At 38.5% G+C, this 15,044-nt stretch overlaps 2 protein-coding genes across 3 annotated transcripts in view; both read right to left on the minus strand.

Moving 5' to 3' along the window:
- Positions 1-7,060, minus strand: part of LOC107561635 (supervillin-like) — an 89,989-nt gene extending 82,929 nt beyond the window's left edge. Inside the window, exon 1 of the mRNA XM_016246110.1 lies at positions 6,635-7,060. The gene's annotated coding sequence lies outside the window, so the exon portion shown is untranslated. The remainder of the gene's footprint in view (positions 1-6,634) is intronic.
- A 3,601-nt stretch (positions 7,061-10,661) lies between these two features.
- nmt1b (N-myristoyltransferase 1b) overlaps positions 10,662-15,044 on the minus strand; it is a 10,305-nt gene continuing 5,922 nt past the window's right edge. Inside the window, exons 2-13 of one of the 2 annotated variants that reach the window (XM_016246112.1) lie at positions 13,954-14,176; positions 13,777-13,879; positions 13,549-13,693; positions 13,350-13,468; positions 12,502-12,593; positions 12,293-12,409; positions 12,045-12,215; positions 11,830-11,938; positions 11,372-11,542; positions 11,120-11,287; positions 10,819-10,956; positions 10,662-10,742 (exon numbers count right to left, since the gene is read on the minus strand). In XM_016246112.1, the coding sequence (XP_016101598.1) occupies positions 10,722-10,742; positions 10,819-10,956; positions 11,120-11,287; positions 11,372-11,542; positions 11,830-11,938; positions 12,045-12,215; positions 12,293-12,409; positions 12,502-12,593; positions 13,350-13,468; positions 13,549-13,693; positions 13,777-13,879; positions 13,954-13,973 (1,374 nt within the window). In that variant the 5' untranslated portion in view covers positions 13,974-14,176 and the 3' untranslated portion in view covers positions 10,662-10,721. Of the gene's footprint in view, positions 10,743-10,818; positions 10,957-11,119; positions 11,288-11,371; positions 11,543-11,829; positions 11,939-12,044; positions 12,216-12,292; positions 12,410-12,501; positions 12,594-13,349; positions 13,469-13,548; positions 13,694-13,776; positions 13,880-13,953; positions 14,336-15,044 lie in introns of those variants that run through there. The other variant, XM_016246113.1, reaches the window with a different exon arrangement.

Genomic DNA, 15,044 nt, shown 5'->3' on the forward strand with positions numbered 1-15,044 from the left:
ATATACAATATATATATATATATATATATATATATATATATATATATATATATATATATATAAATAAAAGCACAGAGAATGAGAATGCCGAGAAGGGTTTTTTTTCCTTTACATAATTTTATGTGTATGCATCTCAAACGCAAGGAGACGTGAAAGAGGAATCAACTCGGGATTTGCGCGCTGTCTGAAACATGTCTGTGTGCGCGTGTGCTTCAGGTGTGTGCAGCTGCTGTGCACACTGAAAACAGCGCATGAGTAACAAATCAAGTTCTCTTTCGCTTCCTCTTCTTGTGGTTTAAAATCGTTTGAACTTGTAAATTGGCAAATTAATCTGCGAAATTAAGCTACGCATCACGGATCAACTGCGATCCGTTTAACCCCTAATATATGACAGATCAGAACAATCATTCATTTACTAATTGAACATTTAATTTACATGAAATTGTCAAATTGCTACTCCATAGCAATCGCACACAACAAACGAAAATACAGAATAATTAGAACAATCATTAACGCGCAAGAAGTAATAGGTAACAGAGTGTACACATTTTTCCAAGAGCGTTCTTGTGACCCTGTAGCAACACTTCCACAGTCTGGTACTGGGTCACGACCCGGTGGTTGGGGACCGCTGCTCTATAATACAGTGGCTTTCAACATTTGGGCCACGTCCTCCAAGTGGGTAGCGACGGTATTGCAGGAGGGCCGGCAATTTTTATTAATAAAAATATACGTTTAAATATATGAAAAAATGTAATAATTCAATATATAATTATATACCAATCACTGATGGTCTACGTCTTTCCACAGCTGACTTCTGCCTGGATCTGGTTTTTCCTGAGCACTGCCAGCTCGAGGCTCGGTCAGGCCCAGTTAAAACGAAACCAAGCGCACCCTCAGCTGAAACTGTAGGATATTGGCGAAACAGATCTATCCAGTGCGTGATTGTGCTCTAAGGAGCATCAAAGGTTTCTATGTACAATGTGTTTTGTAGCACTGAGCAAAGTAGCCAATCACAGATACGCTGTCCTCCATAAATATTGGAACAGTAATGACAAAATTGCTTTGTCTGCTGTGGAGTCAAGACATCTGCAAATATGATTAAAAGATGAATATGAGACAAAACTACATTAAATCACATTTTATTATTAGCCGTTTCAACATTCATGTTTTACCAAATAAAAAGGACAGCACTTTTAGAGTTTCATTCCCCTATCTGATGTGAGCATAAGTATTGGGGCAGTTGAACTTAAAGCAACTGTAAACATTTTAAAAGCGAATATTTAGTTGCAAATCCCTTGCATGCAATCACAGCAGTGAGTCTGCCACCCATAGACATCCCCAGAATCTTGGTTTCATCCACTGAAATGTTTTTCCCTAGCCTTTAATACAGCCATTTTCAACGGTTGCTTGTTTTGGGGAGTTTCTGCCTTTAGTCTCCTCTTTAGCTGGTGAAATTCATGTTCAATAGGATTTAAATATGTAGACTGACTTGGCCAATCTAAGACTGCCCTGATAAACTCCTTGACTGAACTAGCAGGGTGTTTTGGGTCATTGTCATGTTGCAATATGAATCACTTTGATTAATCTTGTGGCATTTTTTTAACATTGGTAGCCAAGATATTTTTTTACACTTCTGCATTCATGAAGTCATTAATAAAGTTGAGAGAGCCTGTTCCAGAGACAGCCATTCATGCCCATGCCATGACACCACCGCCACCATGCTTTACAGATGAGGTTGTATGTATCATTTGCGGTTCCTTTTTTCTCTCCACACTTTTGCTTTCCCATCACTTAACAGTGTCCATAAAACCGTTCCAAAATTCTACTGGCTCACCTTTGTGCTTTTTTGCTAACTCTAATCTTGCCTTTCCATGTTTGCTGCTGATCAGAGGTTTGCATCTTGTTCTGCTGTGGAAGTCTCTTGCAGACAGTAGATTGTCAGACCATCACTCCAGCTTTCTGGAGGTTGTTGGTGATTTTACGGACACTTATTTTATGGTTTCTTATTCACAGCTTTGATGATTTGTCTATTATCATTGGCTGTAGTTCTTCTCAGCCAACCAGGTCATTGTTGGTTGCTGTAGTCGCCGGTGGTTTTATTCTTATTCTCCAAACTGTTGACTTCTCCATGTCCATTGTTTTTGACATCGCTCTAATTGAGTTCCTCTTTTCTTTTAGCATCCAAATTGCTTGCTCCCTCGTCTTCATCCTGGTTTGTGTGTCGTCATCAAATACAAGACTCAGAATGCAGAAGCAATGGCTATAACTGATACAGCACATTCCCTGCTTTTAATATCTGAACAATTAATGCAACAGGACACAGCTGATCATTAAGAAAGACCTGTGAGTCAACTGCCCCAATACTTATGCTCACATCAGATAGGGGGTGAAACTCTAAAAGTGCTGACCTTCTTAGTTGGTAAAACATCTGTGTTGAATCACCCAATAAAAAATAAAAAAGTGACATTCGGTACTTTTGTATCATTCATATTTTAATCATATTTGCAGATGTCTTGACTCCACAGCAGACAAAGCAATTTTGTCATTACTGTTCCAATACTTATGGAAGGCACTGTATATCTGATTTCATGAATGCAATGACCAATCAAAGGTATTTAAGTCAGAATATACAGTACCTCACAGAAGTGAGTACACCCCTCACATTTTTGTAAAGATTTTATTATATCTTTTCATGTGACAACACTGTAGAAATTACACTTTGCTACAATGTAAAGTAGCGAGTGTACAGCTTGTACAAGTGTACATTTGCTGTCCCCTCAAAATAACTCAACACAGCCATTAATGTCTAAACCGCTGGCCATAAAAGTGAGTACACCCCTAAGTGAAAATGTCCAAATTGGGCCCAAAGTGTCAATATTTTGTGCGCCCACCATTATTTTCCAGCACTGCCTTAACCCCCTTGGGCATTGAGTTCACCAGAGCTTTGCAGGTTGCCACTGGAGTCCTCTTCCACTCTTCCATGACGACATCACAGAGCTGGTGGATGTTAGAGACCTTGCGCTCCTCCACCTTACGTTTGAGGATGCCCAAACTTGGCCAATCCATCACCTTTACCCTCAACTTCTTTAGCAAGGCAGTGTTCATCTTGGAGGTGTGTTTGGGGTCATTATCATGTTGGAATACTGCCCTGCGGCCCAGTCTCCGAAGGGAGGGGATCATGCACTGCTTCAGTATGTCACAGTACATGTTGGCATTCATGGTTCCCTCAATGAACTGTAGCTCCCCAGTGCCGGCAGCACTCATGCAGCCCCAGACCATGACACTCCCACCACCATGCTTGACTGTAGGCAAGACACACTTGTCTTTGTACTCCTCACCTGGTTGCCGCCACACGCTTGACACCATCTGAACCAAAGTTTATCTTGGTCTCATCAGATTACAGGACATGGTTCCAGTAATCCATGTCCTTAGTCTGCAGCAAACTGTTTGCGGGCTTTCTTGTGCATCATCTTTGGAAGAGGCTTCCTTCTGGGACGACAGCCATGCAGACCAATTTGATGCAGTGTGCGGCGTATGGTCTGAGCACTGACAGGCTGACCCCCCACCCCTTCAACCTCTGCAGCAATGCTGGCAGCACTCATACGTCTATTTCCCAAACACAACCTCTGGATATGACGCGGAGCACGTGCACTTAACTTCTTTGGTCGACCACGGCAAGGCCTGTTCTGAGTGGAACCTGTCCTGTTAAACGATGGTCTTGGCCACCGTGCTGCAGCTCAGTTTCAGGGTCTTGACAATCTTCTTATAGCCTATGCCATCTTTATGTAGAGCAACAATTATTTTTTTCAGATCCTCAGAGAGTTCTTTGCCAAGAGGTGCCATGTTGAACTTCCAGTGACCAGTATGAGAAAGTGAGTGTGATAACACCAAATTTAACACACCTGCTCCCCATTCACACCTGAGACCTTGTAACACTGATGAGTCACATGACACCGGGGAGAGAAAATGGCTAATTGGGCCAAATTTGGACATTTTCACTTAGGGGTGTACTCACTTTTGTGGCCAGCGGTTTAGACATTAATGGCTGTGTGTTGAGTTATATTGAGGGGACAGCAAATGTACACTGTTATACAAGCTGTACACTCACTACTTTACATTGTAGCAAAGTGTAATTTCTTCAGTGTTGTCACATGAAAAGATATAATAAAATATTTACAAAAATGTGAGGTGTACGTACTTCTGTGAGATACTGTATATGAAAAAAATATATTATTAGTACTCACTTCATAGTATATTGTCAATCCCTGTATATTGACCGCCGTATCTAAGTATTTGTGATTGGGGCTTCTTTCACATCTCTCATGCTGTAATTTATACTTTTCATGATTACTAAAACTATTGTAATCATAATTATTCTTTTCAATTAATTGGCAGGGATAGTCTTTTAGTGGTTGTGCTCATCTTGCACAAATGTATAAATGTAATAGCCCAAAATCTATTATCAGTCAGCCCGTATTGAGACACACTAGCAGATGACATCTGACCTCTCCCCGAAAGACAGCTATTTAACTGGCACCACAACAGATTTCACCAGCTTGCAACAAAGAGGTTTCCGTCAACCTCTGCTTTCACATGGATCAAAATAATCAAGCCCTGAGAGAAGAATCATAAGCTTTCAGATGCTTTGTTGGGACATGTTCGCTGCGCTATTCTCCTCAGGCATTTAAGGCCATGATTTACTTTACAGGAACAGGTCTTTACCATTGTATGCAAGAGCATACTTGTGTTTTCATGTAATTAGTTTCTTCCTCTCTGTCTTACTGAGCTACATGTCCTAAGCTTCAGCTTTGTCAACTAGTCAGCTTTGTGCCTGCTGAAATAAGTTTCTTACTGATGTCTGTAAAGCTCAGTCTAGTCTGGGCATGGAGCTGTGTGGTACCTGATTGGTTCTGGCTGCCCTGAACTCTGAGAGATATGTTTGAGTGACAAACAGAATGACAGTCTGACTCTGGTTTTCATTTGGTTCATTCAGATGTTTTTGGATAATTCAAGCATTCTTCTGGGGGGGGGGAAAACAGCATGGCGCGCTTTTTCTCAGCGTCCGTTTCCATAGTGACTCATCAATTTGTTGCGCTGTTGAGAAGGTTTAGAGTCTTAACCAGGAATATACTCTGGGTTGAGTGAACTTACTCCTGGACGCGTTTTTGGAACCACATACCTAGAGTAAGCAAGGTTTTGGGTTAATCAACCGAAAGTTCAGGGTTTAGCAGATGGTAAGTTAACCGTGCTTTCTGGAATACACCCCTGGACTGCATCACTTGAAAATCAAGCCTGAGCTCTCCTGAGCATTCGTGCTCCTCAGTGATGGACTCAAATCTCCCAAAAAGGGGTCATGACATGAGAAACCAAATTTTCCTTGATCTTTTGAGATATAGGAGGCATTTGTTCCACTTAAACATCCTCCACATTAGAAAACTCTACAAAAATATCTGGTTTGGATATTGTGGGCGATCTATAACGTCACACAGACAAATACATTTGCATATGACTGACTTCTATGTTTTTTATATTTAAAGAATTTGCCACTGACGGTTCAAACGCAAGTTTTTGGGCAGTGTAGAGTAGCACTTGTGGTTTGTCATTTCTCCGATCACAAATGCAGGCATGGTTTTATGTTTACGCGGCACGATGCGATGCAACGCAACGCGTAAAAAGATACATTTTTTGATAGATCATTATAATCCATAATTATGTCCCCACTGGATGCAACAAATGCCTCGTTTATAATGGGTTTTAATGTTTTTGTCTCGTCGCTCCGGCCGATGTGCTGACGATTTGTGCTACCCTGTCAGATTTTGCTACCTCCCATTAAAACAGATGGTAGCATAATTCGATAGTGAAAGGTGCTAACTTACCTATCAGATTTTGCTTCCAGCATGATATTAATAAGGTGTGAGGCTTTATTAACATGTACACCTACCCCAACCCTAAACCTACCCTTACAGTAGGATAAATACAGTGTTGGTAGCATAATCTGATAGGTGGCATTATTTGTTAGAACACTGGACAGGGCATATGGTAAGGGCCGTAACATTTCCGTCACACGCTTGAGGTATTCGGCCAATCACAACGCACTGGATAGCTGGCCAATCAGAGCACACCTCGCTTTTCAGACCGATGAGCTTTGTAAAATCGACGCGTTTCATAAAGGCGGGGCATAGAGGAGAAACAACGTACAGTATGTGGAAAGTGTTTTTTGAAACTTAAACATTTCATTACACAAAATAATGTTCGTTTTAGCAGCATCATATGACCCCTTTAAATAGATGGCACATGTCTGATCCCAACAAAAAAAAAAAAGAAACGGATAAGCAGAAGAAATTTCATATATATATATAAAGCACACACACTTCAGCCATAAAGAATTTACAGGGAACATTTCAAAAGAGACCTTTGGTTTTCAGTTGAATTAAGCAACACGATCCGCCCATTAGCTCTCACACACACACGTTGTGGCATTGATCCCATTTTTAAACCATATTAAACTAACAATATTGTTCAAGTAAAAGCCTGTTCTGAAAAACACAATTGCGAAGACACAACATCATTGGATATGCAACTTTCAGTAAATACATCAATGAGAAATTTAACACTTTTTGAATGAGCTACTCACCATTAGATGAACACAGCGAGTCATCACACAACGGCAAAGATAGGCCCGGAGTATTTTACAAATAAAAAATTACGCGTGAAATAACAGCCAAATGTATAACTATCTGAAATCGCCCAGCAATCTTTAGGTCTTAAGGTATTTAGAATCAGCGATAACGAGCACTGCCGGGATTAAAGCACCGCATGTCCTTATGGTGAAACACTAAAACATAACGTTAACTTCACACTACTCCTTGAGTACTAACATAAAAACTCGCACTAACACACAGTAGAAAGACAGCAGAATACGAGCGCATTTGCCTGTCGTGTTTGAAAGTAGAAATCCCACCCCCGTCCACGCCAGTAGTGGTTAACTACGGTTTTGATTCATCCCAATGACTCGATTCTTTTGAATCGGTTCGTTCACTTGAAAGTTTTTTTTCAAAAACGCTGATTCGGTATTGAAAAACAAAAACCACATCTAATTCTGTTAGCTCCCATGGGGGCTGTTTCATAAAAGACGCTAAGAAAAGCGGGGATTAAAGTCCAAAACCTGACTTGAAATAACCTAACAAATCAATCGGGACTAAAGCGGTTTCATAGACGACAATTTAGTTTACGCAATCTCACTAATTCGATCCAGGTTCAATGAGTCAGTATAATTTGATGTGCACGCTTATTCTTAAGCAGCCCATAATGTCGATCATGGATCAAATCGACACACCATGGCAACAGGGGCGGTTCTAGGGGTACTGCCCCCCCCCATTTGGAATCATATCACACCATACAATTTTGGGTGAAATGCGCAGTTTGTCCTGTAAACTATGCATATAAAAAGAAAAACATCACCAGCAGCTAAATTCAAATCTGCGTTCGCTGGCTGGCACAGAGCCAGAGACACGCACGTTTTTAAAGCACTGCGCATTATAACCAATCCCATACTATTATGTTGAGTTTATGAATGCAACGACCAATCAGAGGCGTTCAGATGAGTCACCGCTGAAACACGCTTTTTCGTCACTGCTCGCGCTGGCTGACTGAAATCTCTGGCTAATTATCTCATCAGAAACAACAAAGTGAAGATGTACGAATGTAAGTAATATATTAATTTTACAGTGTAAACCGCTTTAGAGATCATTATGAGAGTTTTTGAGAGTGCTTGAATTCGCTGGACTGAAGTGAAAATGTTATTTGATAGTGTAAACGTTCTTTGCTTTCTTTTTGTACAATGAAAGTGTTATAGGCTAATTAGTAATTTACAATGTTTTTATTAACTTCACATTAAATACAAAGTCAGTCGTATTAAATATATTTAATAGCATGACACTATATCTGGTACTTAAGTAAAAAGACTAATTTTTATGCAAAGTTAATAGAATAATACTATTAGGCTATTTTACTGGAGAACTAACATAATCTATAAAGGTGCAAAATGCATTTACTTGCACATATTTGAGAATTGAGATATTTCATTATATATTTTGGGAATATTAAAAAAAATAAAAACCCCTGCTAAATAAAACATGGTTATATGTAATGGTTTTACTGGTTATAATGGGACTTGTATTGGTTTTACTGGAAACTGTAATGGACCCTGTTGGCCTCTACTGGTAATAGGTTGCCTTCTAATGGTGGCTTGTTAAAACCAATAAATCCTAATGGGATATGTCTCAAAACACACTACAGAAAACCATTTTTAATGAATAATTGATTGTTTGTAATGTTATTTGTTGTGGAAATCATTAACATTTTCTGTGATGGTTTTAATGATTTTTTTTTTTTCAGTAGAGAGACAAGCCTATATCTGTTTGTGGCTGATGTGTGTCATGACATAGTTTACATTGTTATAGATTACATCTAGATTGCAGTGATACATGACATGGTGAAAAATTACTGAATGAATAATAGGCTACTTAAAGTAGTTTAAGATGAATTTTAAAATTGTGCCCCCTAAAAGCACAAGTGGCCCCTGTCTGGCCCCCCCAGTTACTGTGGTCTAGAACTGCCCCTGCATGGCAAACGAATATTTGTGCCGTTTAATGCATTTTAGACATTGTGTTTACCTCATTGCATAACTGACACGTCACAGGTATAATGTTTCATTTGTAAATGTTAGAAAGTCATGCAAATATATCCATTTTGCTGTCAAGAGTGGTGAGGCTTACAGACGGCGCGGAATAGAATAATAGCGCAATGCTATTGCATTCTGCTAAAATATTTGTTGTTGGACATTAAATGTGACACATGTAGAATTTTATTCCTACATATAAGTGTATTTTTATCATAGCAGTAACTGTAAATCAAATGTAAGCTGGCTAATACAGCCCTACTATCTCAAACGAGTTAAATGTGTGTTGCTCTTATCAGTTAAAATGTAGTCTAATTTCTATTATTTATTTTCATTTTTAATTCAGTGGTTTTAACTTTTAATTTAGTGTTTTAAATGCTTTATTGCTTTAAAGAGCAATTTTAGATTGTAATGTTTTAATGTTCTACCAATAAGCATAAAGTACAGCTGTCATAAAATCAGAGAGAAGGGCTGCATGGCTAGAAACAGCTGATCAAAAGAAATGTGCATGTAGCAGCATGTTAAAATGTTTTCTTATATCTTAAACAAAGTCATTAAGGGCACAATGCATTAAATACGGCCTATATTTTTATTTATTTGATTTGTTTAAGTTGCATTTTCTGTATACTTTTATTTTTGGACTAATAATAAAGTCAAATAATTGTATGTGAGAGAGTCGGCGGTATTATCAACGCGTTCCTATTTGTCAGTGTTGGAGGAGCTCATCTTATCCTGACAGTTAGCCTGCTCCGGACCAGGTTAGCTTCCCAGCATAAGTTGCCAGAGTGACTGAGCCTGAGCTATGGTAATTTTGCTTTATGAAACCAAATCAAGTGAAAATAAGTCAGAGTAACTGAAATAAGCCTGACTTATTTGGTAAACTTGTTTTATGAAAAACATAAACCCCAGGTTAGTTTCCCAGCATTGCCAGAGTGACTGAGCTTGAGCTATGGTAATTTTGCTTTATGAAACCAAATCAAGTGAAAATAAGTCAGACTAACTGAAATAAGCCTGGCTTATTTGGTAAACTAGTTTTATGAAACAGCCCCCTGCAGTGGATAAGTTTGGAATTCTAATGCTATTCTAAACAGTTTGAATATAAGATTTAATCAGATGCCCAATTTGTCATGTTACAAATTCTAATAGAGCCACGTTTCTAGCAAAATGACAGAATGAGTTCCTCCAAGAGAGCAATAAATTACTTGGAGACTCTGTGAAGAAAACAGTCAGAACTGATGATTAATTCTGTTTTTAAATGATTGTGTAGAAAGCTTTTTTTTGTTCTTGATTTGTAGGTTTTTTTTGTAGAGTGTCAACCCGATTGTGCCACCTGGTGTTGCCTTATACATACTGCACAAAACAGTGCTGCACTTTCAGCTCTGTTCATGTGGGTAGACATTCTAACAGTTTGGCCTGTGAATTAATGTCAGCTCTCAGCATGAACAAACAAACAAATAAATATATCTGTCTACTTGTCATTCCCATTAATTGTTTTGACACACAGCCAGCACAATAATACAAGAACATTTTTTTATTATTATTCATTGCTCTTCACAGTTAAACCAGTTGTGGACAATAAACTGTCAAGAACATATTTCCATGTCGTGTTAATATGAAAAAGGTAGCATTTGTGTTATGTAAAATGTCTGTTTTATTATTAAAATAATATTAATAACAATGTATGTTTTATTTTATATTTTAGATGGAACATGAGCAGAAGTCCTAATCTTTAAATGATCATATATATAAATATTTAATTTAAATAAAGTCATGACTGTATACGTATACATTCATTATCTTTTTGAATCTCAACCCACTGATGCAGAGATATAATTAGTTTAAATTAGCAGTACTGAGTAAAACTATAGTAATAGCATCTGTAATGTAATGTAATGGACAACTTTATCAATATTAAAGAAAGAAACCCATTCATGCAAGTTTCATAATGAGAAATGAGGATTTATTTAATATTTATATGTAAGAAAAGTGTGCTATATGAGTGCTTATGTATTTTCATTGTCCATTTGTGCGCAAAATGCCTTTACTTCAGCACAACACCCACCTGAAATATGGAATACACAATATTAGTTTTTTTTAATTATATATATATATATATACACCACAGACTGCTTGATCACCTTGTCTGAGGCCATCTCAGGGCATCTCCAATTGTAAAGGTAATACTGCTTGTGTACATCTCCCATTCTGAACTTAAGGGGCTCCAAAAAAGCTTTATTATCCATTACATCCAGAGCAGAAAACACATCAAACCTTCTCTGAACAGAAAAGCAGATAGTACAAGGAGGGATGAGACCAGAACAAACAATACATTTAAAAGAATCATCATAGTTTGGATGTGACAGATGGGCAGTAAATGTCTTCATATGAGGCACTATCTATGTAGTCAGCTATATTATGTTGATATTTCCTTTGACTTACTGCTTTACAGATGATAAGGATGTCCTCCATTAGCTGCAGCAGCGGGGTAGACTTGCTGATGCAATAAAGAACACAGGCTGCCTTCAAGCCTTTATGCACAGGGTGGTTCAGAGCTGATGAGGGAAGTGTGTAGAAACTCACCATGTCAGTTATGGTCTTGGCCATGCTCTGCATAAAAAGTGACATTAATACAGGTCATGACAGCTAGATGTCTGAATAAAACAGTTTAAAGATCCATTTCATTATACTGACCTCCACAACATATGTGTCAATCACACCATCTTGAGGCAGAAGCCAGTGCTCAACATCCTCTAGGGTCAGAGAAGGAGAGAGATGAAAAGCCTTTAGATGTTCTCTCAGAAGAGCCTGAACCACTGGCATATCCTGCACAGTCATGGGGCGAAGGCCTGTGGTTTTTGTTGTCTGTTGTTATAGATATAGAGCAGAGAGATTATTGGAGTAATTAAAGGATGTGCAAAGTCCAAGGAACCTACTCTGGCATCTCAAAAATTGACTCCAAACAGAAGCAATGTAACTATATATCAAAGTGATTAAATTTGTAGCAAAAATGAGTACATCCTCCTACATATATATATATATATAATGAACACTTAAATATTAATTTAAACATATAGACAGTAAAATCAAATAGAGCATAAAGGTTAAAAAAGTGTCATGTTACATGATGGCCCTTAGGAGGGCAGTCTGACCTCAGGGAGCCGATTTAGCTTGATGGCACGCTGCAAGGTCATGTTACGAGTGAGAGAGGAGAAATTCAGCTCAATCAGCTTGCGTGGGTTCAGTGACCTGTGCCAATACCTTTTAACAACCATGGAAAGAAACAGAATTTAGTTGAAACAATACCACAAACAGCAGTGGGGGGTCTGGGAGAGTAAGAGAGATATCCTTATAACTTCCATCATACCTACAGCTTGCAACAGGTTTTGGTAGGACCGCACTGGTGCTGTAGATTGCTTGAGATATACCCTGCTGATGCACCCGTCTGGTGAGCTCCCTAATTAGAACTGGTGCCACTCTTTTTGAGCGAAGTTTTTTGTGTACACACAGGAAGTTCACCTCCACCATCTTTAACTCTCTGTAGAGTATTTTTACATTTACATCAACCAAAATTGTTTAAATCATTTTAACAGACTAAGAAAATTCTGCACTTACGTGTCTAATACTTCAATAGTAGCAGGAATGGCACTTATGAATCCCACTAGTTTTTGACTGGACTTAACTCGAACTCCACAATGCCACTGTGATTGCCATCCAGGGGGGCACAGAGCCCTGCATTCCATAAAGCAAAGTCCATACAACATGAATACAAATAATAAGATTATAGTTACTTTTGTAGCTATATGTCAAGAAATAAAACATACCAGAGCAAGAACTGTGGAGAGTAGTGCAGACGAAATGTGTTGTCATCCTCCTCTGTGTAGTTTTCATTCAGCAAGTCACACAGTTCTCTCAGCTACAATTACATAGAGACAGATAAGCTAACAGTAGAATGTCGGTCTGCCAGCATTTTTTTTTGGATGGCACAAACTCAGTGGTGCCATGGTTGACATGCCTGTAGTCTATCCAGCATTTTTACTGCGCTCTAACATAACATCTACAATCATAAAAAAATACTATCCTACTAAGAATTCCCAAACTAAACTAAATTCCTGCAAAAAAAAAAAAGTCATTCTATCAGGATGTGGTAGTGCCATTTTGCACCTGCAACTACAAAATTAGTTTTTGTACAAAATTTGTGATTTAATAATACAATAAGATTTTATTTTATTTTTTTGCAATGTTAAATGTGTAATTATTGATGTTTATTTATGTAAATGCTGCATGACTTTGACATGTTTAATGAGTGTGCATTGAACATTCAAGTAGCATTCCAAACGGAGCGGAAAGCGGAATCGGGGCAACAACACAACAACTGACAAACAGCTTTTATGGCTTACAGGTAAGTTGATTTTCTAAAATCACAAAAATAATACATCAAACATGACACATTCCCTAACTTCAAATGTATGTGTTTCTGTTGAATATTTGGTTTATATAAATGGCAGTGTTTTTGAAAAAGGCTATTTTCTTAGCTACACTTGTATAGAAAGGCAAGCATTTTTAGCATTTAGTACACCTCGCTTTACCAGTAAATTAAGGATATTTTTGTTCACTCTTGTACAATAAATAATTTTGGGACTGCATTGGTTCACAAAGACCTCTCACTCACCTGCTCTTGGTTGTCGAGATTGAGTGTGTCCCAAATGAATTCCTGTGGCAGTGAGAATGGCTCTTCTCGAACACTGGGCCTCTCTGACTCTACTGGTCCGTGTGATGTCACTTTCTCATCTAAAAAATAATGAATGCCGTTTGTTAGACATGCACACAGTTTCTACATGTTGTTTCTACCTGTGCACTGTGCATCATACCTATTTTAGGGACTGGCTGAGTATCCCAAAAGCGGTATGTGTGTCTCCGAGCCTCTTGTAGGTTCTTTGGAGGCCCATGACCAAAAGAAAACAGGTGTAGGGCTTTCTGAATCTCTTGTTGCTTCTCCTCAGAAAGAGAGTCCAGCTGGGAACAAATTCAACTGATAAGAAACGGGTAAATATACTCAATATACTCAAAAAATATCACGCATATAGATTATCAGTTACCATTTCAAAAGGGTCTAGTGGCCCCTCTTTAGCCCATGTTTGGCCCTTGTGTTTCTTTGTCTTCTTGCCTTCATCTCCCCTGTCTTCCTCTAAGCTCTTTTCACTGTATAAAAACATTACAATATAAAATAGAAATAAAAAGAGACAAAAATTATAATGAATAGATAGAGCACTTACAGATTTTTCTGCTCAGCCATGAAAGTGTTTTCAGGTATTAGAGCAGCAACAATGTGGTCATTCAGCTCTGTAGTTTTGGGTGTTTGAGGAGTAGGAGCTTATCTTAATGTGCAGTGAGGGCAGGAGGGAGACACCCAGCCTCCATCATGAGTATCCACCAATCCGTTGCCTTCCACACCCTCATGCAGTGATCCCTTATCTTAGTGCAGCACTTCAAGCTGGCCTTCAAAGCCATTAATAGAAGAGTTTAAACCATCAAACATCACGTTTTGCAAGTGGTTTTAGTACCTTTACTTGGGGCAATATTAGTTTCCCCTCATCATTACTTTAAATTTCAAGATTATTTTTCATCATAATGCTGTGATTTAAAAGTTTGTTGTAAAACAAATATGTTTAGTTTGCTATAATATGCCAACAGAAGCCCCTAATACAAATGAGTATGATTCTGCAATCCCGGAGACTGCTGTCAGAGAGACACCTGTCCCGCCAGATCCAATCACCACTCCAGCATGGTCCCAATCACCTGAGTATTAGGCCCAATCCCAATTATATTTTATTCCCCTTCCCCTACCCCTCCGCCTACCCCTTCCCCTTGTCCCTTGAAACAGAGTGTCAAGGGGTAGGGGTGAAAATATTCCCCTAAGAATTGGGACACCACTACTATGCCGTCACACGTCATCATACGTCGTCTAGCTCCCACAATGCACACACCTATACTGGTATGCTGGTGTGCATTAGAGCCTTTATATACAGTGGGTACGGAAAGTATTCAGACCCCCTTACATTTTTCACTCTTTGTTATATTGCAGCCATTTGCTAAAATCATTTAAGTTAATTTTTTTTCCTCATTAATGTACACACAGCACCCCATATTGACAGAAAAACACAGAATTGTTGACATTTTTGCAGATTTATTAAAAAAGAAAAACTGAAATATCAAATAACAGTTTAAATACTGAATCGCTACATTATATTTTCCAACAACAAGAGGATAAAATCGCTGTTTTTTTAAGTAAACTCACTCCAAAAAGAGAAACGCACAGACGCGCATATACATGCATCTTTCATCTCTCTCTCTCTCTCTCTCTCTC

This window comes from Sinocyclocheilus grahami, unplaced genomic scaffold, assembly GCF_001515645.1.
Source record: "Sinocyclocheilus grahami isolate Dianchi unplaced genomic scaffold, SAMN03320097.WGS_v1.1 scaffold785.1, whole genome shotgun sequence".
In the NCBI taxonomy this organism is placed as follows: domain Eukaryota; kingdom Metazoa; phylum Chordata; class Actinopteri; order Cypriniformes; family Cyprinidae; genus Sinocyclocheilus; species Sinocyclocheilus grahami.